General features: G+C 49.5%; 1 protein-coding gene across 1 annotated transcript in view; it reads right to left on the bottom strand.

Annotated features, from left to right (window-relative positions):
* Positions 1-21696, bottom strand: part of CRHR1 (corticotropin releasing hormone receptor 1) — a 48938-nt gene that overhangs the window by 25661 nt on the left and 1581 nt on the right. The window contains exon 2 of the mRNA XM_006199264.4: positions 942-1029. Coding sequence (XP_006199326.1) covers positions 942-1029 — 88 coding nt within the window. The remainder of the gene's footprint in view (positions 1-941; positions 1030-21696) is intronic.

Genomic DNA, 21696 nt, shown 5'->3' with positions numbered 1-21696 from the left:
CGACTTTACCATGGTTTGAGAGCAACATGCATTCAGTAGAAACCATACTTCGAATCTTGAATTTTGATCTCTTCTCGGGCTAGCGATATGCAGTAGGATTCTCTCTTATGATTCGGGGCAGCCACTGCAATGTCCAGCCAGTCACGTGATCACGAGTACCCAGCCCATACACCATACACTTACAACCACTCTGGACCCATACAACCATTCTGTTTTTCGCTTTCAGTACAGTATTCAATAAATTATGTAAGATATTCTGCGCTTTATTATAAAATAGGCTCTGTGTTAGATGGTTTTGCCCAACTGTAGCTAATGTAAGTGTTCTGAGCACGTCAAAGTAGGCTAGGCTAAGCTACAATGTTTGGTAGGTTAGATGTGTTAAATGCATTTTCAACTTATGATATTTATGATGGTTTTATATGGATTTAACCCCGTTGTAAGTCAAAGAAGGTCTGTATCTCAAATACCTCGAACAGTGCCCTGCACATAGTTAGCACCCTACAATAATATGCTTCGGGCATTTTTAGCAGCAGAAAACAGCAGGCTTTCGTCCTCACTGATGCCTGAATCACAGCCCAGCCCTCCGCTCTGTTGATTCTCACAGCAGCAAGGGGCTGGGGCAACTTCCCCTGTGGTCCACCTCAGAGCAGAGAAAATAACTACTTGACACACTTGCCACAAGGCCCTTCTAGGCCCGTGGCAGACGCTGTCACCCTGTTGCAGCTCTCTTTCCCACCAAACTTACAGTCCACTTCAGGAACCTCCTCAACACAGCACTCTGTGGACACATAATGTATCACTTGGAGCCTTGGAGAGGAAATTCCTCTGTATTCCTGCCCTGGGGCATGGCTCTGTGTGCAGGCCCTGGGAGACATGGTGGTGGTGGGTGTCCGGGCAGTGGTGACCTGGAATCTTGCAGGATGTGGGGGTTGGGTACTCACCGGAGATGTTGCTGGCCAGGGACAAGCTCTCGCAGTGCTGGTCCTGGAGGGAGGCAGAGATGGAGTTCAGCCCCAGGAGGAGAAGGGCCTGTGGGCACAGGGAGGAAAGGGGTGTGGTTTGGACCGTGCCATGAGCAGTCTGGCCTGCAGCTTCCCATCTCATCCCTTTCTTACATGTCTCTTCCCAGACCCTCCTCACCTCACCCCCACCCCCTGCCTCCTTGCCCTCCTCCCCAGTGTCCTCTCTACCTTGACGCTCTGGGGCTGCTCTGCTCTCAGAGGGGCCTGAAAGGGAGGCAGGTAACTAAGCAGGAACCCCGTTTCCCACGACAGAGGTGAACTTTCTCCCTAAGGGCCAGGGGCCCCAGGGAGGCTCTGCCTAAGAACACGGCCTCCATCCCGTGAGACTGCAAGGATGGCCCAGCTGTGTCCCGACACTCACACATTCACACACACACACACATCCTCCTACCTGCCCGCTGAGCACCCACAGGCTCACCGAGGACCCTTATTGGTACACCTGCCTCCCTCCCTTCTTCCCTCCCTTCTGAGCCGCAGGAGCTCAGGGCCTGTGCTTTAATGAGCTGCCTCCCTGGCCCTCATCCCCGCCCAGATAATTACTGGTCACTGCAAATTGTGCCTTACCATTTACCAAGCCCTTTTACATCTGTGATGATACTTCATTCTCTGTGGGGCTGGTGTGGCTGTCCCTGATGAGTAAGCCAAGGCCCAGAGAGAGGAAGGCATAAATGTGTCTGGAAAGATGGCTCCCCTATTCCAGGGGGAGTCTTTGTCTCTTACCCTCCCTGGGGACTCGGTGTCACTCTGATTCCAAAATCCCACACCTGGAGGGCTGTCCTTTCTTCAAATAACACCCTCACACAGCCCTTGTCTCCCCTCCCTTGAGGTCAGCACCCTCCCTACGGATTCAGAGTCAAAAGAGACCTGGCGTCCCGCCCTGGTTTCACTGTGTTGCCATGGGCAGGTTACTTGATCTCTCTGTGCCTCAGTTTCCTCACTTGTAAAGATGGGTATAATAGCACACCTGCCCCTCACCAGGCCCACAGTACGCAGTGTATTTAGAAGTCCTTTGTGAGTAGTACAGCTTGCTCCACGAGGGCAGAGATTTTCTTTTGTTCATTGCATTCAAATTTACTGAATATATTCATGAGATACATTGTGTCTCAGGTCTACCACAGGAACTTAATAGATCAGGTTGATTGATCTGAACTTGATGGTTCTTATTTAGTCATGGGTCGGAGGCAGTGCGATTGTTTTCCCTGGGATTTGCTTTGCAAGAGGGGTTGGTGTTGGGGTCATTGTAACCTGCCCCTCCCTCCAGTTCTCAGGACATGGGAGCCCGATGACTAGCAGAGCTCGGTCTCCCTGACCTCAGGGGAGGCTGCTCTCTGCATCACCAGCCCTGCTTCCCTGCTCTTTCATCCTGGGGTCCCCTCCCTGGGACTCTCTCTTGGCCTTCCCCTACCTGCCAATGTGCTGTCTCAGCTCCAGCCCATTTCCAAACAGTTCTACAAAATTCAAATAGAGACGCATAGATCTGGAAGCTGTCTTAGCCATGTCACAGGGGAAAATGAGATTGGGGCAGGGGGAGAGGTAGACGCTTGCTGGAGTCCCATGGTGAGCAAGTTTCTAATTTAGACTAGAGCCAACTCCAGCAGCACACGTTTGTCACCATCATTTGCAGACCTCTCCTGCAGGGCCCGGACTAGGTTGAGAGCCTCATCTAGGGTGCAAAATTTATGCGGGGGTGGTGCCAAAAAACTTAGATACAAGATACATAATGTTTTAATGCAATATTTTTTTAAACTCTAAATTAATGCAAAAAAATTCATGATCAACAACATAGCAAAAGCTTTTTTTTTTTTTAAGTCAGGATCACTAACAGTGCTGGAGCCATATTGGAGCCCAGGGTAAAAGGAAAAATCAGTAACAATATTGAAATATTATTTATCTTGATACTGCGATTTGGGGCATCCCCTTAAATTCCATGCTTGAGAAAAATACCTTGCTTGCCTCACCCTAGCCCTGGCCTTGTGGCTCACGTACCTTCTTCCCAAGCTGGCCTCTGCTCCCGCATCCACCCCTCCCCACATCTGAAAGTCCGCCCTCCTCCTGGACTCCTCCTCACTCACCTGTTCTGGACCTCAGGTCCTTGCCCCAGTCCTTAGAAGCAAACTGACCAGCCCTTTCTTAGGGCGAGCTTTCTGTGCTCACCTTCCATGAATGTCCTTTCCTGCCTGGGTGCCCAGCCAGGGCCACCCACCTTCCCAGTACTGGGTCCTTCCTGCTCCTATCTGATGACACAGGCCCTTTTTCCCATCCTACATTCCAAGATGGAATTCAATGCTCCTCACTCCTGGTTAGAGCCTGTCCCCTCAACTTCCTGAGGGAAGACATCCCCCCCCGGACCCTGATGATTCACACACTCTGTCCCCTCAGCTCAGTGCTGTGCCTGATTCCTCAGTGGGCTTTGTTTATTCCCTCACTGGCACACTCCTCCTGTCCCATCATAGGGGTCTTTCTGCTTTTACTGGGCCAAGCTTGAGGCTCCAAGCACAGCCACAGCCCTGCACCCCTGTCCTGTGCCCAGCATTCAGACTCAGCCGACGGCGCTGCTGTCAGCGAACTTGCTCCTGGAACTCGGGAGTGATTAGAACAAACCCATTCATCTCTCTGGCCCCAAGGAACTTCCAACACTTTATTAATCAGTAATTAAACTTCACAGTCCCCAGAGAGCTGGCGAAATATCCTTACCCTCATTTTCCAAATGAAAACGCAGAAGTGGAGAGAGGAGGAAGCCACCAGGCTGGCCAGTGGCTCTCGCTAGCTGAGCACAGGTGGTGGCATTGCTGACAAACATACTGCTCGGCTCAGCACAGTCAGCAGGGACCCAGCTCTGAGCTGTCCCACAGAGGGCCGCTCAGCTGGGATGTCCAGAGGCTCTTTCTTGAAGGGGACTAGGAACTCCTGCCCCCAGCTTGTCGCTCACCCCTGCCTCTGCCATTTCCCAACACAGGCACACACAGACTGGAAATGGGGCTCCCAGAGCCAGCTCAGCCACAGGCAAATTAAAGCAACCAGCAACACCGTATTTGAAAGTATCAGCCCTGCTGCCTGACATCCCAACACTGTCCTTCTAAGCCTGAAGCTGTGCTTTGGTCTTTTGGCTGCCCCTTGAGAGCACGCCACGCTCTACTCACATTGAATCACTTCTCACGTTGAATTACTTATTGCTTCCCCAGCACACAGGGTTCTGCTGGTGTCTGCACACCTTTGCCCCCTCCTCACCCTTCCTTTACCCGGTGAACTCTGCAGTCCTTGGACGCCAGGTCCAGAGCCCCACCCCTTGGCAGCACCTTTCCCAACCCTCCAAAACAAAGCAACCCAGCAACTCAGTCACCCCTCAATCTCCCGTGTCGCCTCTATACATGTGCTGGACCCCGGCAAGCCAAAACCTCAGACTAGTCCCAAATGTATGGACTTGCCTCAGTACAGAGCACTTACACCCCAGGATCCTAATTAGATGGCAAATACACCAGCCAGAAGGGCTTAGCCTCGCACCTTAATATCCCGGGGTTCACAGAGGAGCAAGGCAAATGCAGATGCATCATGAAGCCAAACCAAATGCCACAGGACGAAGCCTGTCCTTGGCTGGCTGCCTGTAACCCTGCCCCTTACTTGGATATGGTGGTTCACAAAGTCATTTTCCACCAGTAGAGGGCCAGTTTTGCATGATGCAAAGAGAAAAAATCTTAAAATTCCCAAACCAACCTCTCCTCTCAGGAAAGGTCAGCTCTGCGCAGAATCTGAGCCTGTGCCACCTCTCGCTCTGCAGGAGGGTTTGTAAAGGCGCCTGGCCTTTTCCTGAATCACACTTTCATGAAAAGTCCAGAGATTGCCTGTGTATTTCCTCCCACCATACGTTGATCTCCTCTTCAACATAACCAGCTTTCCAACTTCACAAAGAGGAAGTTACTGTGCTGCAGGAATGAGGAGGAAAGGGCCCCGAAAGTTTCAAGGATGTTGTTTGTTTCCTTCTAAAGCTGAGAGATCTTAATCTGGGGTCCGCCAACACACAAGGTGGAGGGGGCACGTGAAACCCTGTAATTAAATGCAGAATGTTGTGTGTTATGACAACCATTTTCCTGCGGACGGTGCAAAGCTTTGTCCACTTCTCAGCGAGGTCTGGTGCCCCAAAATATAGCCGGAGCGTGTGGTGAGTGGGGTCCCATCAGAGACCAGGGCCTCACCAAACTGGACACATTGTCCTCTCTCAAAGTAATCGAAAGTGGTTTTGGCCTAAGAACTGCCACTTTCTTGGACCCCTCCGTCATCAGCCCTAGGCGCTGGCTGTCCTTTCAGAACCATTTTTGACAAAGCAAGTTTTCAGGACTTTGTGAGGTGGTAGAGAAAACCAAAATGGCACGAAAGAGCTGAAGCTGGCGGGCGCTAGGCTCACTCACGAGGTAATGCCTCACTTCCATAGCCAGCCTGGCAGCCCCAAGTCCCAGAATAAAACCTGCACCTCAGCTGCAAATGTCTCCACTCGCCAAAGAGGCAAACCTTGAAGGTTAGATCTGAGAAGGCCAAGGGTGTGCTCAATCACAGCGTCACATAAAACGACCATCCAAGGACCCAGGGATCCTTGGCAAGGAAAGGCACTGCGCTGCGGAAAGCAGACAGAATAAGTCTCGTGCTCCCCATTTTACAGGCGTATTTACAGTTGAGGTGCCCAAGGTCACAGAACTGTTTCTGGCAGCTATGTGGAGACTAGAGTCCAGTGAGCAGGCAATCTGGGTCTGTCTTTCAAGCGGATGAAAGATGGAGGAGGGGTCAGGAGAGAGTGTACGAAGAAGGGACGGGCAGAGGAGAGGGAAGGGCCCAGGAGCCCTTGGAGAGGGAGGGTGGGAGGGCTTGAGTCTGACAGCTGCCGGCTCCAGGCTGCTCCAGCTGCTGCCCGCACCCCAACCCCCAGGCCAGCTCAGAGTGCGGCTGGAATTGAAGCTGCCATCCCAATTCCCAGTGTGACTTTGGCATAAAGGTTAATCACACCCGGAAAATGCTTATTAGAGACCATAAATAACTATGTTGCTGAAGCTCAGTTTGGTCTTTAAGGCACAAAAGTGCAATTTCCTTTGATGGGATGATTCGGTAATTAACCTTTCAGGGAAAGCCCTGAAGGGCCACTGGAGGCACCAGGAGCTGCCCTCACCTCCCAAAAGTTCATGAGGAACAAGAAGGGGGCCTGCCTTCCCTCCCCTTCACAACCACCTCTGATGCTCCATCTGGGAGAGCCCCCAGAGGTCCCAGGAAACCCTCTTGTGAGGGTCAGGAACTGAGCTGGCCCTCGGGCAGAACCATAGCTGCAGCACTGAGAGGATCCTTCAGTAGGATTCCTCCCCCTTCTGCTGAGTTCTGAGCCCAGTCCTGCCACTGACTGTGAGACTTTGCGCAAGTCACCTGGTCCCTCTGGGCAATGAGATCTTTCTTACTTGTGTCACAGGGAAAGGAGGAGGAAGATGCTTACTGAAATTTAAAGTCTCCTACAATTGTCCATGGGGTCACTATCATGACTTGGTTAGTCTGGGCCCCAGAATCTTCCTTGGTTACCAAGAGGGTTGGACTAGAGTGGGCTAGTCCTGGAGTTCCTCCCAGGCCCTGGGGGATGGGCTGTGGCAGGACCGGGGCCCTCTCCTCCACTCAGACTGTTCTGTCTTCTCTGTAAGCTTTCCTTTTGGAAGGGGTTTTTCAGCTTAGAAAGAAATTTGTTTTGATTTTTGTCTTTTGTTTTTTAAAACACCAGATTCAGTGATCTCACCAAGCCCTTTGCTGAATTAGGATTCTACATTCAAGGAGTCCAGTACTGCTTGATTTGGAAAAAAAGGAAAGGAATTCAGAACAGGCAGGGAAGGACAGACACACACACTAAAAGGAGACTGGCCAGGCAGAGTGTACGTGAGGGCAGGGGAACCATGGGATTTCAGGATGGGTCAGCACAGGGTGACTGTGTGGGCAGACTTCCCAGAGGAGGTTGCCAGAGTGGGTATGGATTGTGAGAAGGAGAGAGAGGGCTTCCAGGCAAGGGGAGGGCCCTGGGCTTGTGGGTAACTTGTGGGTATGGGACAGGCCAGCTGTTGAGGGGCCCAAACACTGGGTTGAGATGGATCCATCAGGTCTGGAGTGCCAAGGTGGATTCCTGAGCATCAGCTTGTCATAGCTGGTCAGTTTCATCATTTGTAGGTGTGGAAACTGAGACCCAGAGGCACCTGCTCGGGGGAGGCACTTTAGTGGATGGAGGATGAAACTGGGCCTGACTGCCTTCCGTGGCCCAGGAGACTGTTGCAGATTCTGACGTGGGACCCAGAGTACCCCCACCTCCCTAGTGTGGCCAAGATTGCAGCCCTCTCTGGTGACTCCCAGAGGCAAGACCCCCTCCCCCAGTGAACACTGCCACCTGCTGGCCAAGGTGGGAAAGCTCCACAACCCAAATATCTTGACATTTCTGACTCTGCTTTGCTCTGCGCTGTAGGTTTTTTCTAGCTTTATTGAGAAATAATTGACATACAACATTGTGTAAGTTTAAGGTGTACAGCAGAATGATTTGATACATGTATATACTGCAAAATGATTACCACAATAAGGTTAGTTAACACGTTCATCATCTCCCATAGTTACAATTGTGCGTGTGTGTGTCTGTGTGTGTGTTGAGAACTATTAAGATCTACTCTCCTAGCAGCTTTCAAATATACAACACAGTATTGTTAACTATAGTCACCATGCTGTCCATTACATCCCCAGAATGTATTCATCTTATAATTAGCAGTTTGTACTTTTTGACCACCTTAACCCATTCACGCTCCTACCCTCTACTCCTGGCAATCAAGAATCTGGTCTTTGTTTCTCTGAGTGAGGCTTTTTTAGATTTGACATATAAGTGAGGTCATATAGTATTTGTCTTTGTCTGACTTACTTCACTCAGCATAATGCTCTCAAGGTTCATCCATGTCATCACAAATGGCAAGATTTCTTTCTTTTTTATAGCTGAATAATATGCCATTGTATGTATATACTACATTTTCTTTATCCATTCATCCATTGATACTTAGGTTGTCTCCATATCTTGGCTATTGTAAATAATGCTGCAGTGAACATGGGAGTGCAGATACCTCTTCAAGATACAGATTTCATTTCCTATGGATACCTACCCAGAAAAGGAATTGCTGTATTATAAGGTAGTTCTATTTTTAATTTTTTGAGGAACCTCCATACTGTTTTTCATAGTGGCTGCACCAATTTACTTTCCCACCAACAATGCATAAGTGCTCCCTTTTTAAAAAAACTTGGAGTACAGTTACAATGTGTCAACTTCTGGTGTACAGCACAGTGTCCCAGTGATGCATATACATACATATATTTGTTTTCATATTCTTTTTCATTAAAGGTTATTACAAGATATTGAACATAGTTTCCCGTGCTATACAGAAGAAACTTTTTGAAAATGGATTTTTATATATAGTGGCTAACATTCGTAAATCTCAAACTCCCAAATTTATCCCTTCCCACCTCCTTTCCCCAGTAACCACAAGATTGTTTACTATGTCTGCGAGTCTGTTTCTATTTTGTAGATGAGTTCATAGTGTCCTTTCCCACCAACAGTGCACAAGTGATCCCTTTTCTCTACACCCTTCCCAGCACTTCTCACTTGTCTTTTTTGGTAATAGACATTCTAACAGATGTGATATCTCATTGTGCTTTTGATTTGCGTTTCCCAGATTTAACTGGATTATTTGTGGGGTTTGTTTTTGCCTTATTTATTTATTTATTTATTGCTATTGAGTTGTATGAGTTCCTTATATATTTTGGATATTAACCCCTTATCAGATATCTGGTTTTCAAGGTATGGCCTATTTTAAGCAAAGCCAAGAGAAGAAAATCTAAATATGAAAAAGAGGAGGGGTCATAAATCAAGATTTCTTTAAAAAGCTGGTTCCCCCATAGGATTTAAAAAGTAGGATCTAGTTTGCAGAAATAAAACATATGTACAATCAACCCTTCTGAAACCTGTGTGCCTATATGGACTAGATCTGTAGTTATGGAATGACAACTTGGGGGAGGTGCAGGGCCCCCGTGCAATTGTGCAGTTTCTGCCCTGCACAGAGGTGCCAAGCGGAGGGGTCTCTGAAGGCTAGAGCTGCAGACTGAACTGGGACCCCAGGGGATATCTTTTCTGATCCATGCAGAGACTAAAGAATAGACAGGGTAAAACTAGACTTGGGACAGAGGATGGTAATCCTGGATGTCCTTTCTCAGCCCCCTTGACTGCTCAGGACTTTTGCCCCCTGACCACCTTCTTCCCCTGATTCTGCCCCAGGCCAGCTCCACTCCCCACAGCCTCTTTCTGTGATAGCCGCAACCTGTCGCCACCTCAAGGCAGAAAGCCTGTGCTTTCCCCAAAGTGGATGAGCAGTGAAAGATTATTCTTTTCTAGGCAGTTGAGAAATAATTTATTGTTAACTTAAATTGCTGTTGTGCAAGAAGGAAAAAATGGAAAGGAAAATCTCCCGCCTACATTTCAGAGAAGGGGGCACACCTGGGTGCTTCCGCCTCCAGGCCTTCTCCATTGGGCCCTGAGTTCATGGGGTGCCCTGCCTCCCTTCCCTGCTCCCCTCATGAGGCCCCCCGCCAGCAGAGCTGAAGCCTGCTTCATCCACCCCAACGGCAGTGGGGATCTGAGAGACTCTAGCTCTGGAGTTTACACGAGCCCCTCCAGGGTCCCAGATGTACTGTCTGGTTGGGTAGTAAGCTCCCTGAGGGCAGGGTCTGTGTCCGGGCCCAGCACAGAGTGGGCCCTAATACATGTTTGTTGAATGAATAAATGAGTGTTGACCAAGTGAATAAATGGATGAGTTTTCACTTTCTGTTCCCTTTGACCACAGGGTCCCAGCAGGGTTCTGACAGGTTTACTTCCTGTTCCTTGTTTTCCTGCATCCCTTCCCCCTGTCCACCAGCAGCTCTCTTGCTCTTGGTCCTTCCTTCCTGCAAATCTCCACCTTGGACTCCAGAAGGCTGTGCTGAAGGAAAAAGTGTCTTTGGATGGGAAGTACAAGGCTGAGCTCCTGTTCCACCTCTGACAAACTTGCTCAGTGACCGTGGACAAGCCACTCCCCTACCCCCTCCCCATCTCAGTTTCCTCATCTGTGAGGCCTCCAGGTCTGAATCTACTCTGACCAGGTCTTACAGGAGAGCAGAAATTCAGACCACTAGCTTTGAGGCTAGACAGATCCACATTGGAATCTTTGATCTGCCTCCTCCTATCTATGTGACCTTGGGCAAATCACTTAACATCTCTGAGCCTCAGTTTCCCCATCTGTAAATGGGACTAATAGGGATGAAGTATCTATATTCTAAACTTTTAGAGAGATTCAGCAGTATGGTACATTTAAAACAGCATGGGGCTGAGCACACAGCAAGCTGTTAACAAATGGTAGTGATTACCACTCCTCGACTGTGCGCAATTTGCTTCCTTCCTGACTTGGCCTTTCTCCCCAGAAGTGCTCCTGACTGCTCCCCTGACACTCAGAGCGTGGACACCCACTTTCCACCACCACTCTATTCCCAAGAGCCAGCAGCCACCTGTAAAAGTAGAGTTTGCATCACTGTTGCTGATGCAGATTTGCAGAGCACGGGGAGTCGAGATGGGGGTGGGCAGTGCCCTGGAGCACTGCTGACCCCCCCATCTGGTCTAGCCTTCTTTTCTGCTTCTCACACATTCATTCTCTCCCTCTTTTGATATGATTCAGTCTTGATTCACTCATTCTTTCTCATAGCTCATACCTTCTCGGCCTCCCTGCCTTCCTCCGATTTCCTCTCTCTCCTGGTCTTAAGCTCTCCACCTCTCTCAGTCTTCCCTCGCCTATACTTTCCTCCTCTTCCCCTTCATTTCCTTTCCCTTCCCTTCTTTTCTTTTTCCTTCCTTCCTTCCTCCTTCCATCTGTCCTTTCCTTCTTTCCTTTCTTCCTTCCTCTAAATTCCAGCTTTTACTAAAGACTTGCACAGGGCCAGACCCTGTGATTTTTCTCATTGAGACCTTCTCAGCTCCAAGAAGTGTAGCCTTTGCCGTCTAGCCCTCATACAGACGTTCCAATGCCGGGATTATAGCCCTGGGCAGGTCAGCCTGCTTCCCCGCCTCTCTTGCCTCCCTTCCTAACCCCTACCCAGCACAGACCCTCCAAAAGGGGAGACACAGGTTTCCTTTGCCCCTTGACCTCTAGCTCCAGGCTACAGCCTGGTTCCCCACGAGCTGGCAGTGGGAACTAGGGGGTAGGCACCAGTGGGACCCTGTCAGTGGGGGACTCAGGAAGGGCGGAGTTTGGTTCCTGTAGAGGAGGTGAGCCACTGCCCCTGGCAGCTGTGAGCGATTCCCCAACACTGGGAACCCAGCCCCAAGGGGGTGGAGAAGCATCTGCTGCTCTGGGAGACAGAGCTGAGGTGTTGGGGACAGCACGGAGACACCAGCCATGCAGGTGCCACTATCAGCTGTGCTCTCACTTAGCCCGCTCTCTGTGTAAAGTGTAAAGTGAGGGGGATTTCAGTGTCAGCAGAAAACGGATGTCCTTTAAGAAGCTACACGTTAAAAGGCATGTGAAGAGGGCCGGGAAGGCAGAGTGAAATCATCTGATAACTGGAAATTAGGTTCTGTTAGAAAACCGCTGAAGGTTTTAAGGCAGTTTTTCCTGGAGAAGCAACTACCTTCCAAGGCCACGAGAGGTGGTTTAAAGGGGGCTTCTGGACCACCAAATCCCACTGAGCAGGGCAGAGATTAGGGATAACTATATAATCATCCACCAGATAGGCAATGGGCCTGACTGTTTCCTTTGTTGTAAAAGAAGTGATTTAGACGAAAGCAGAAGTTTTAGAACAGTGCCTGACATCCAAGAGACAGAAAATTCTGTTTCTCAGGCTTCACCTCAGTGATTCGGGTTCAGTAGGCCTGAAGGGAAACTCAGGTGTCTCTCTATTTCTTAATGCTCCCCAAGTGACTCTGAAGTGTCATCAGAGTTGAGGGCAACTGACCTAGCCCAGTGATTCCGAACTAGGGGCAATTTTTTCCCCCGTGGGACATAAGGCAATGTCTGGAGACATTTTTGGTTGCCACAACTGGGAGGTGTTACCACCATTTCGTGACTCGAGGCCAGAGATGCTGCTTAACACCCTCAGACACACAGGACAGCCTACAATGAGGAGTTCCCGGCCCACAGCACAGTGGTGCCAGGCATGGGAAACCCGGGACTGGAGGCTTCTGCATCTCCCTCACAGCTCTGAAAACATTCACCGGCCAGCCCACTGTGGAAGCAGGAGTGAGAAAGGAAGCTGGTGGCGGGGGGTTGGGGATAGTAGGAAACCTGGAAAGAGTGGAGGATGAGAGGGAGGAGACCACAGGCCAGGGAGAGACCCTGATCTCACTCTATGGCCTTGGACCAGTCATTCCCCCACCTCCTAGCCTCAGCCTGAAGGCAGGAGACTGGCGGGAATGCCCTCTCCTGGCTGGCTGGGGAGCCCGGAGGCCCTTTCCTCACTGCTGTCCTGGCGCTGCCTGTTCAGCTGCTCTGGGCCTCCTCCTGGACTGTGTTCATGGGAGATGCAGATGAAGCAGGAAGGGGGCCACCCATGGGTGCAGCCGGCAGTTTTCTCCCAGAGCCAGTGAGCCGGGTCCAGCCAGCCTGCTGCCACCTCGGAGGTGGGAGGCAGAGCCGGCTCCTGGAGATCGCTTAACTTGGATGTGCCCAAGGATAGGGGCTAACCGGCGTGGGGCTTTCCTTATCTCACCAGAGCTCTGTGACCACTGAACGTCACGAGTCTTCCTTCCCCTGACCTCGGTGACAAGGTGCAGGTTAATGAGTGAGAACGAGGATGGAGAAGCAGCCCACCCAGAATCTGCCAGGTGGTAAGGCCTTTGAGTACATGGAAGGTTTCTGCCCCTCCTGGACACAGTTCTTCCTGCTTCAGTCAGATGGCCTGTGCAGTCAGAAAGAGCTGCTACAGCGCTGGGTCTTACAGTAGGAGGCGTGCAGGTGCAGGGCCTGGCCAGCAGCCAGGCCCCCTTGAAAAATGAAGCAGGGATTCCAGACTGTGAATCTGAGCCTCAGAGGAGAGCTTTAGAGCAGTGCTACCCCAAGGGTGGTGGGGACTGGTGTGGCGCTGCAGAGAATAAGCATGTGGAAATGTTGATGTGAAGTTGTCTTTGCCGCGACAACCACACACGTTGTTAATAGACATCTCGCTGAGCGGGGTCTAGACCGGCTCAGATGTTTTCTAACCCTCCAGGAGAGTTGTGTGGTGCAGCCTGCACAGTCATTGTGTGCAACACCACGTGCCAGTCTGCCACGGACTGGAGAAACCCACATGGCTCTTCCACTTAGTGTGAGAAGCTCTGCTTCAGCCAGAGGAGAGTGCACGATGGCTGGCTTATCTGGGAGGGCCCCATGGAGGAGGAGGGTCTGGAGTAATGGTTTGGCTCAGCATCAAGGGGAGGAGTGGGGGACACAGCAGAGACTGGAGGAGGAACCTCACCAGGGAAAGCAGCAGGTCCCACTCATGGAGCTTTGGAGAGGACAGGCCCGCTGCAACACAGGCATTTCCTCCTTTATTCTCCCTCATGGTCCAGAGGAGGACCAAGCCTAGAGAGGTTGTGTGACTTGCCCAAGGTCACCTAGCCAGAAAGTGGAAGAGCTGGTTCCAATTCCACGCCTCCTGCATCCTCAGCTTCAGGGACAGTACTCCTTCCTTGAGGATGCTCTGCTGCTCAGGGGTGCACATGTGCTACTGTGTGGGGCCAGAGTTCCACAGCCTGGCAGCAGTGTTTATGGTGAGGCCATTGGAGCCCAGCAATCCAGAGAGAAAGACACCGAAAGCTGCCCCATCCTCGCCCATAGGGAGCTAGAGGGTAGAGATGTGGACTGAGAGACAGGAGCCCATGGAGGGAGCCAAGAATTGGCCCACTCTGTCCTCTGCCCATTTCCTCCTCATCTGCCTATTCCTGCCTTGTAACCAGCGGAACTAGGGCAGCAGTGGGGAGGGATCTCCAGGCTGCCACCAAGTCTCCTCCCCAGCCCCTGCATGGGGATCAAAGTGCCCTGGACCTACTCTCTGAAGACCCCAGTTTCTGAGAAGGTTTTGCACCTCTGTCCACAGCCCAACTCCAAACCTCCCTCTTGCAACATCTCCCACCAGCCCTCCCCTCATGAAACAAAATGCTGTTCTTGCTTTTAGACGTGGACCAACGCCCCGGTGCTGTGGGGACCAGGCATGGAACATGAGGCAGGACTGGAATTGCTGAATGTTACTAAGTGGCACCAACAGCGTAGCACTCGATAAGCCATTGAGTCACACATCCACACGCAGAGCTGGGGAAACTATCTGTCTAGCTTGTCATTTTCGTGTCTCTGTCGCCATAGCACCTCCATGCGCATAGATAAACGTTCAGCGGGGAGCGGGAGCAGGGAGATGCGCTCCGTTGAATTCAGCATCTATTGTGTGCCTATTGGGCTTAGAGTACCAGACTAGGTGCTGGGGTCGCAGTCTTTTGTTTTTGTTTTTGCTTTTATTTTTAAGGAAATCCTCCTGGCCCAGGCAGAGCTCAGAATCTATGGTGGGACAAGGTCTCAGGTTAGATGCAAGTGACCAGGGGTCTGTGTGGGGTCTGGTTAGTAAATGCTTTGAATATCCTGTGGAGGGATGCCCCAAAGAGCTGGAGGGTCCTGTTGTTGGAGAGCCCAGGCTCCACTGTAAGCTAGAGGCTCACATGAAGGGATGCAGAGCAAGCAAAGGAACAACTGCTGAGAGATGGACTTAGACTGGAGGGCTTCCTGGAGGAGAGGGTCAGGATGATTCAGGAAGAATTTGGTGGACATGTTAGACAGGATTAATGCAGAGAGACTGGGGGACAGAAGCCCCAGGAGGAACAGCTTGGCCAAAGGCAGGCAGCCTGCAGAAATGAGTATTCTGTGTGTGGCGGTAGGACGGAGGAATGGGGCAGAGGGCCAAAGAGAGAATGCAGAGATGTGGGGAGCATCTGGTTCTTTCACCCCTAGGGTGGGACAAGAGGACTCAATGGGGTCACGCATGTGGACCCTGGCACAGAGGCAGCTCGGAGCATGGCTCATCTGGCCAGAGAAGCTAAGCAGAGTGGAGGGAAAAGGCAAGAGGAGGGGGAAAGGCAGGGCCTCAGACCAAGCCCAGGATGCAGGCGTCCCTCCAAGGGCCAGCCTCCGAGGCTCCTAGCCAGGCACGTTGTTTTGTGTGGCCAGGGGTGTGGCCATGGAGGCTGTCCAAACTGCCATCCACTCCCACTGCTGACCCTACAGTCCCAGGGGCCTACCTGCTCCTCTGGGAGTCAGTCCTCCAGCCCTGTCCCTGGGTAGGTGGGTACTGCACACCTGTCTCACCAGTTTGACTGTGCAGTAGCCTCTTAAGGGAATGCTATTATAAATACTGCAAAGGACTCCCTAAGGATACCAGCATGTGTGTGTGTGTGTGTGTGTGTGTGTGCGAAAGAAAGAGAAAGACTGCATGCTAGGGGCCAGTTAGAACCACAGAGGCAACAGGCTTTGTTCCTTCTGGACTCAGTGAGGGGGAGCCTGGCAGGCCTGGAACTGGGAGGAGCTCCTTCTCGTGGGCATGTGTCTGCAGCCTCCACACAGCGTGCCTCAAAGCATCCCTGCTCTCTGGGGCTCTCCTGACCCTGATGGCTGAAGAAGGCTGCGAGCAGCAAGTTAGGGAGGGTGCTGGTAATTCTTGTAAGAAATGGAGAGAGGGTGTTTCCAGTAAATGCCATCTCTGACTTCAGTAACCAAGGCATGCATTCTCTTGGCTGCTAAGGAGGAAGTACAAAGCAAGAATGACCAAAAAAGACACACAGGTCTTTTATCTTGCTATCACCTCTTTCTCTCTCCCTTCCTCCTTCTCTCCCTCCCTTCCCTCCCTCCTCTCTCCTCTTTCCTCCAGGCTTTTCTGTCCTGATCTCTCTCTCATGCCAGCTTTATCCAGTGGTCTCCATCTCTGCATCACTTTAGTTTTTCTCTGTCTGTCTGCGTGTCCAAATCGTTTTTTTCCCCCAAATCTTATATAAAAATAAAATCATCTGCCCTGAGCCAGCCCATGGGCACCCAGCTGGCCCTTTGCTTCTGACAGTGGGCTGGGGGTTCCCCAGTGCAGGGGGGCTTTCTGCTCCTTAGACAGCCAGGGGTTTTTCCTTCGACCCTTCCCCAGGGTAGCTGGACTCCTCCTGGACCTGGTTTCCTTCTCCAGCTTGCAGAGCCCAGCCCCTCATTCCTGGGCCTCCTTCCCTATCCCACCCAGCCCCGCCTGCATAGTGGTGGGGCTGATCCAGGAATGGCTGGTACCTCTGGAAACCACCGAGCCCTTCACATACTCTCCCCAGGAGTCTGGGGGGCCATGGATCAAAGCAGGGAAGGGGGAACTCCTGCTGTAAATGGAAATGTTGCAGCCATCTCTTGCCCTAGCCCATCACCTTGGGCAGCCTGCCCTCCAGCTCTTTGGCTCCATGTACTTGCCAGGGTTACTGAGTAATATGTTGTCTCAAAGGCCTAATCTCTCAGCACTTACAGATTCAACCAAGTTTCCCACTGTGCCTCACAGTAGCCCTATTTTTTTTTTTGAAGTATGGTTATTTACAATGCTGTGCTGGTTTCTGATATACAACAAAGTGATTCAGTTATATACATATATATATTATTTTTCAGATTCTTTTCATTATAGGTTATTACAAGCTATTGAATATAGTTCCCTGTGCTATACAGTAAGTCCTTGTTGTTTACCTATTTTAAATATAGTAGCTTTTATCTGCTAATCACAAACTCCTAATTTATTCTTCCCCACTCCCTTTCTACTTTGGTAACCCTAAGTTTGTTTCCTATGTCTGTATGTTTCTGTTTTATAAATAAGTTCATTTATATTATTTTTAGATCCCACATATAAATGACAGCATATGATATTTGTTTTTGACTTACTTCACTTAGGGTAAGGTCCATTCACGTTGTTGCAAATGGCATTACTTCATTCCTTTTTTATGGCTGAGTAGTATTCCAGTGTGTGTGTGTGTGTGTGTGTGTGTGTGTGTGTGTGTGTGTGTATACACACACCACATCCTCTTTCTCCAGTCATCTATTGATGGACATTTAGGTTGCTTCCATGTCTTGGCTATTGTAAATAGTGCTGCTACGAACGTTGAGGTGCATGTATTTTTTTGAATTAGAGTTTTCTCCAGATACATGCCTAGAAGTGGGATTGTTGGATCATATGGTAACTCTATTTTTAGTTTTTTAAGGAATCTCCATACTGTTTTCCATAGTGGCTGCACCAAATTACATTCCCACCAACTCTAGCCCTACTACCTCTTAAAACTCACTGGCAGGTGGGCTTCAAATTGTAGTCTGTCAGACTATAACAAACCTTGCATCCCTGGTTCTTCAGGCACAGAAGTAGCTAGACCAGTCTGGCCAGTTTCTGTCCTGGGCTCTGACCTAGGCACCCTGGCTCCCAGCCAGATTGGCTGGAGGATGGGAACAGATTGATAGGTGGTGGTGGTGGTAGGGGTAGGTGTGTGCCCCACAAACCCCACCTCTAAGCACCTTGCTGGGGCTGCTCCCTGGGACCCAGCAGGGCCAGGGGCGGGATGGTGATATTGCTTGTATTTATAGGGCAGAAAGAGCACCCACAAATATCTTCAGTTTCACAGCTCCTGGGTGGATGGTTGCCAAAGAACACATTCACCTAAAGCATTTGAGTCTGTGGTTCTGTATACATGGGACCCATCTCTCAGAACTGCATCTCAACACGCTCATTTCACAGAAAAGGAAGTGTATATCCATATTCCCCAAGTCTTCCTCCTTACTTCTCCCTAACCTGCCTTTCAGACTCTTAATTTTGTTGAAGCAAGCACCAATTATTCCTAAGAGAAATGGTTAATAATCTGTTGCTTAACAGAATCCAGCTGGTTATTTTCAAAATAATTGTTGGCATCAGTGAGTTAATCACTTTGTATTATTCTCCCTACTTGTCTCTACTTTCATGTCAAATGTTTTCACACGTCAGAGATGGTCAAGAGCCAACAGCAGTCACCCCGTCCTTTGACCTTTGAGCTTGGCTGATGGCAGGTGGCCCCATCCCTTCTCCGCAGAGACTTTGAAAACGACCCTGGGGCAGGAGGAGATTCTACGTTGCCAAGCACTCCTTCCTCCACCTCTCTTTCCCTTACCACTCCTCCTTTTGCTGTTTTTCCTTGGACTGATAAAATTTGGTAAGATTTATTAAGTGACTACTATATTTACTATTTGTTAAGCACTTACTTTGTGCCAGACAACGTGCAGTTTTGCCTAGTTTCACACTTGATATCTCATGAAGTCATTATGATTATCCTATGAAGTAGATACTGTTTTTTTTTACAGGTGAAGAAACTGAGATTTAGAGTAATAACCTAACTGTACCAGAGTTGGGATTCAAGCCCACATCTGCTTCACCTGATGTTCCCATCTGCACAAGATGATGCTGACTGCCACATTGCATGGAGTGAGGGACGTCTGGTCAAGAGGGACAAGTCCGAAGACAAGTATTTAAAAAAGACTTGATGATGTTATTTCCAAGGGACTCTGCTGACAGGGGCCCCAAGAATCTAAGTAGACAGGAGTAATTTGTAATTAACAAATTCATTCATTGAATATAAAAAACTGCAGCTAAAATCGCAACTTGGCTTTAGCTCCAAAATGGGCTCACTCTTCCTTCTGTTGATGCCATGAATGGTGAGGTAGAGTCAGAGCTGGGAGAGATCACCCCACCCTTTCTTTTCACAGAGGAGGAAACAAGAAAGGCCCCAGGTCACCTGCTACCAACCTGCTTTCCTCCAGACCACCAAGGTTCCATCCTCAACAGAATCTCCAGATCAGTGGGGTGCTACATCAGCTGTTTGTTACTTTCTTTTCTTTTTAAAAATAACCATAGTGGGCTTAAGGGGCAGTTCGAATCTTCTCTGCATCAGAGATGGCTTTTCTGCTAGAGTGGTTTTGGCATCTCAGCCTGTTTTGTCATGATGCCTGCATCTTGGGGGACCAGCAATGGATCCGCTTCAATCATACAGTACTAAGCTAGAGGAAGCAATGACATCATCCATCTAGTCAGCAAATGTTTGTGAATCACTTACTACGTGCAATGGATTATTAGGCCCAGGGTGAAGGATAAAAGAAGCAAAGATGCTATATATTGAATGTCCAATAGCTTTTCCTAGTTGTTTTTCCTGCATTATCTTATTTTCTCTGAAGAGCAATCACCTTTCAACTTTTTCTGAAAACAAACTCTATGCCAGGTGCTGTTCCAGGCACTTTGCATGTGTTAACTCATTTCATCCGTACCTCAACCTTATGAGTTAGGTATTGCCTCCATTTCATAGCTGGAACATCCAAGCTTAGAGAGGGTACTTCAAATCTTGAGGTCCCGCAGCTGGGAAGGGACAGAGCTGGGAATTGAATCTGCTGCATCCCACACTTCTCGTGTAAGGTTGTGACCCTAAGGACTGTTTTTGGAAACAGATCTTTCACAGAGATGTGAATGGTAACAGGGACTCTAGTCCAAGATCCCTGTTTATAGACAGAGAAACTGTGGCTCAGAGAGGGAAGGTGACCAACCTGAAGTCACACAGCTAATTAAAGGCATAGCTGTGACTGACATTAGTTTTGCTAACTCCCAGGCTGTTGGTCTTTCCATCCCAATAGTGGCTAAAATGATCAGCCCTGTGCCTAACCCCTTTCTTCTAGGTCACATCATGGCCGAGGCTCAAGCCCATGGGCTTGGCAAGCATCATGGGCACTTAATGTGCTGCCAAAGGGCAGCTTGGACCCTCCAAACTCCTTCTGTGCAGCTGAACCCCACTGGCTGCTGATGCTCTCCGAGGAGTCAAACGTTAGAGAGGGTGAGCAATGGATTTTCTACTTGAGCCCTTCTCACTGGCTCTGGGTCGGGTCCTGCTTTTCCGCAAATCTACGCCCTCCTTAAGAACTGGCTGGACCCAAGTCATGCCCCTGCATGGCATTGGGCATATCACATCCTGACGGCTTGGCCGGGCTGTCAGCCCCTCTTCTCCTACTTTGCCATCCCCCATGGCTCACTTTTTTGCCTTCATTTTCCCTTTTACCAATGCTCCTCTCAAAAACTTGGCACCACATGATTTGTCAATGAAGCAGTTCGGAAATGGCCCAAACACTCATGGATCTAGGCGTGGCAAAGAACAACCACTCCCAGGGAATATGCAGATGTTGACAACCTCCCTCTGGAGGCTCAGGAATAACATGGGACAGACTTGGGCTGTGACACAGTGAAAGGGTGTTCCCGATGGCCACAGCTGTGCCCAAACCTGCACTTGCACACACAAAAAATGCCTGCAGGGATTCTTTTAAAAATGGTAACAATAGCTGCGTTAGGAGGGTGAGATTGTAATAGTTTTGCCCTTTGGTTTTTGAAATTTGTGTGATACTGCTAGACTGCTTTTATGACCACAATAGCGATAAAACCAGCTCCCTCCTCAGAACTCACTCTCCCTTTAAAGCCCACCAGGCCTTGCCTTCTCCACTTCTCACACTCACTCAGACCTGCCTTTCTGAGCCACACTTGGGTCTCCCTGTGAGGAGCTGGTGGGTAGCTTCACCCAACTCCTTGGCATCCACACACACTCTTACATACACCCCATCTTTCCCTCATTCACACACACAACCACCCTCCCATGCACACACACGCATTTCTCACTCCCCCCCCCCCGCCCCAGTTCTCTGTATCTGGGACAGTGCAAGGCTCACAATAAGGGACCCAGAGTAGACCATTTCCCAATACTGGCTGACATGGGGAGGAAAGAGCCAGATTTTGGATGAACCCCCACTAGATTCTGACTTTTATACTGAAAAAAACACCTGCACTCTCCTCTACCAGAGGTCTAGGATGAGATTTAAGGGGCTTAAAATATTTTCTGGTAAAAGCTAACAAAACAAGGCCTTAGACTACAGGGCCTGGGTTTGAAATTCTTGCTCCACCACTCATTGGCTGTATGTGAACAAGTTACTTAGCCTCTCTGTGCCTCAGTAATAACTCTTACTTCCCAGGGCTGTTATGAGGACTAAATAAGTTGATATTTGCAAAGCAGGTAGAACAATGCCCAGCAAGTTGTATGTGCTACATAAATAAAAGGTAAAAGTAATTATTTAATTGAAATCAGCCTTAGCTGCCCATTCATTCACTGCCTCTCATTCATTCAGTATATATTTACTGAGCACCACCTGAATTCATTAGGGTAGCTATACAGGCACACACATCACCCCCTAGTAGGAGAAACACACACACAACAACAGGAAAAAATATTTTTTTCTTTTAGGAAAGCATCATAATTCTAAGCAGAGATTTGCACATGATTCTAAGAAAGGTCAGAGAAAGAACATTTGCCTATTTCCATGTAAAGTCAAAAACAAAAGAAAAAAATCTATGGTTCAGTCCTTTGAACTTATTGAAAATGTTGAATTTCGTCCAACCGATTTGCGAATTTAGACCAAGGTTTGCGAATATAGACCACTAGCCTTTTGGAAAATATTCCCATTCAGTGCCATTTATCCAGCCTCTCTGGATGTTCTTCTTCCTCCCTTCCGGGGTCTCCTTGATCACCCAGAAAATAATCTCTGGGTTC

This window comes from Vicugna pacos, chromosome 16 (assembly GCF_048564905.1).
Source record: "Vicugna pacos chromosome 16, VicPac4, whole genome shotgun sequence".
NCBI lineage: Eukaryota > Metazoa > Chordata > Mammalia > Artiodactyla > Camelidae > Vicugna > Vicugna pacos.
This window is presented reverse-complemented; position numbering and strand designations above follow the sequence as displayed.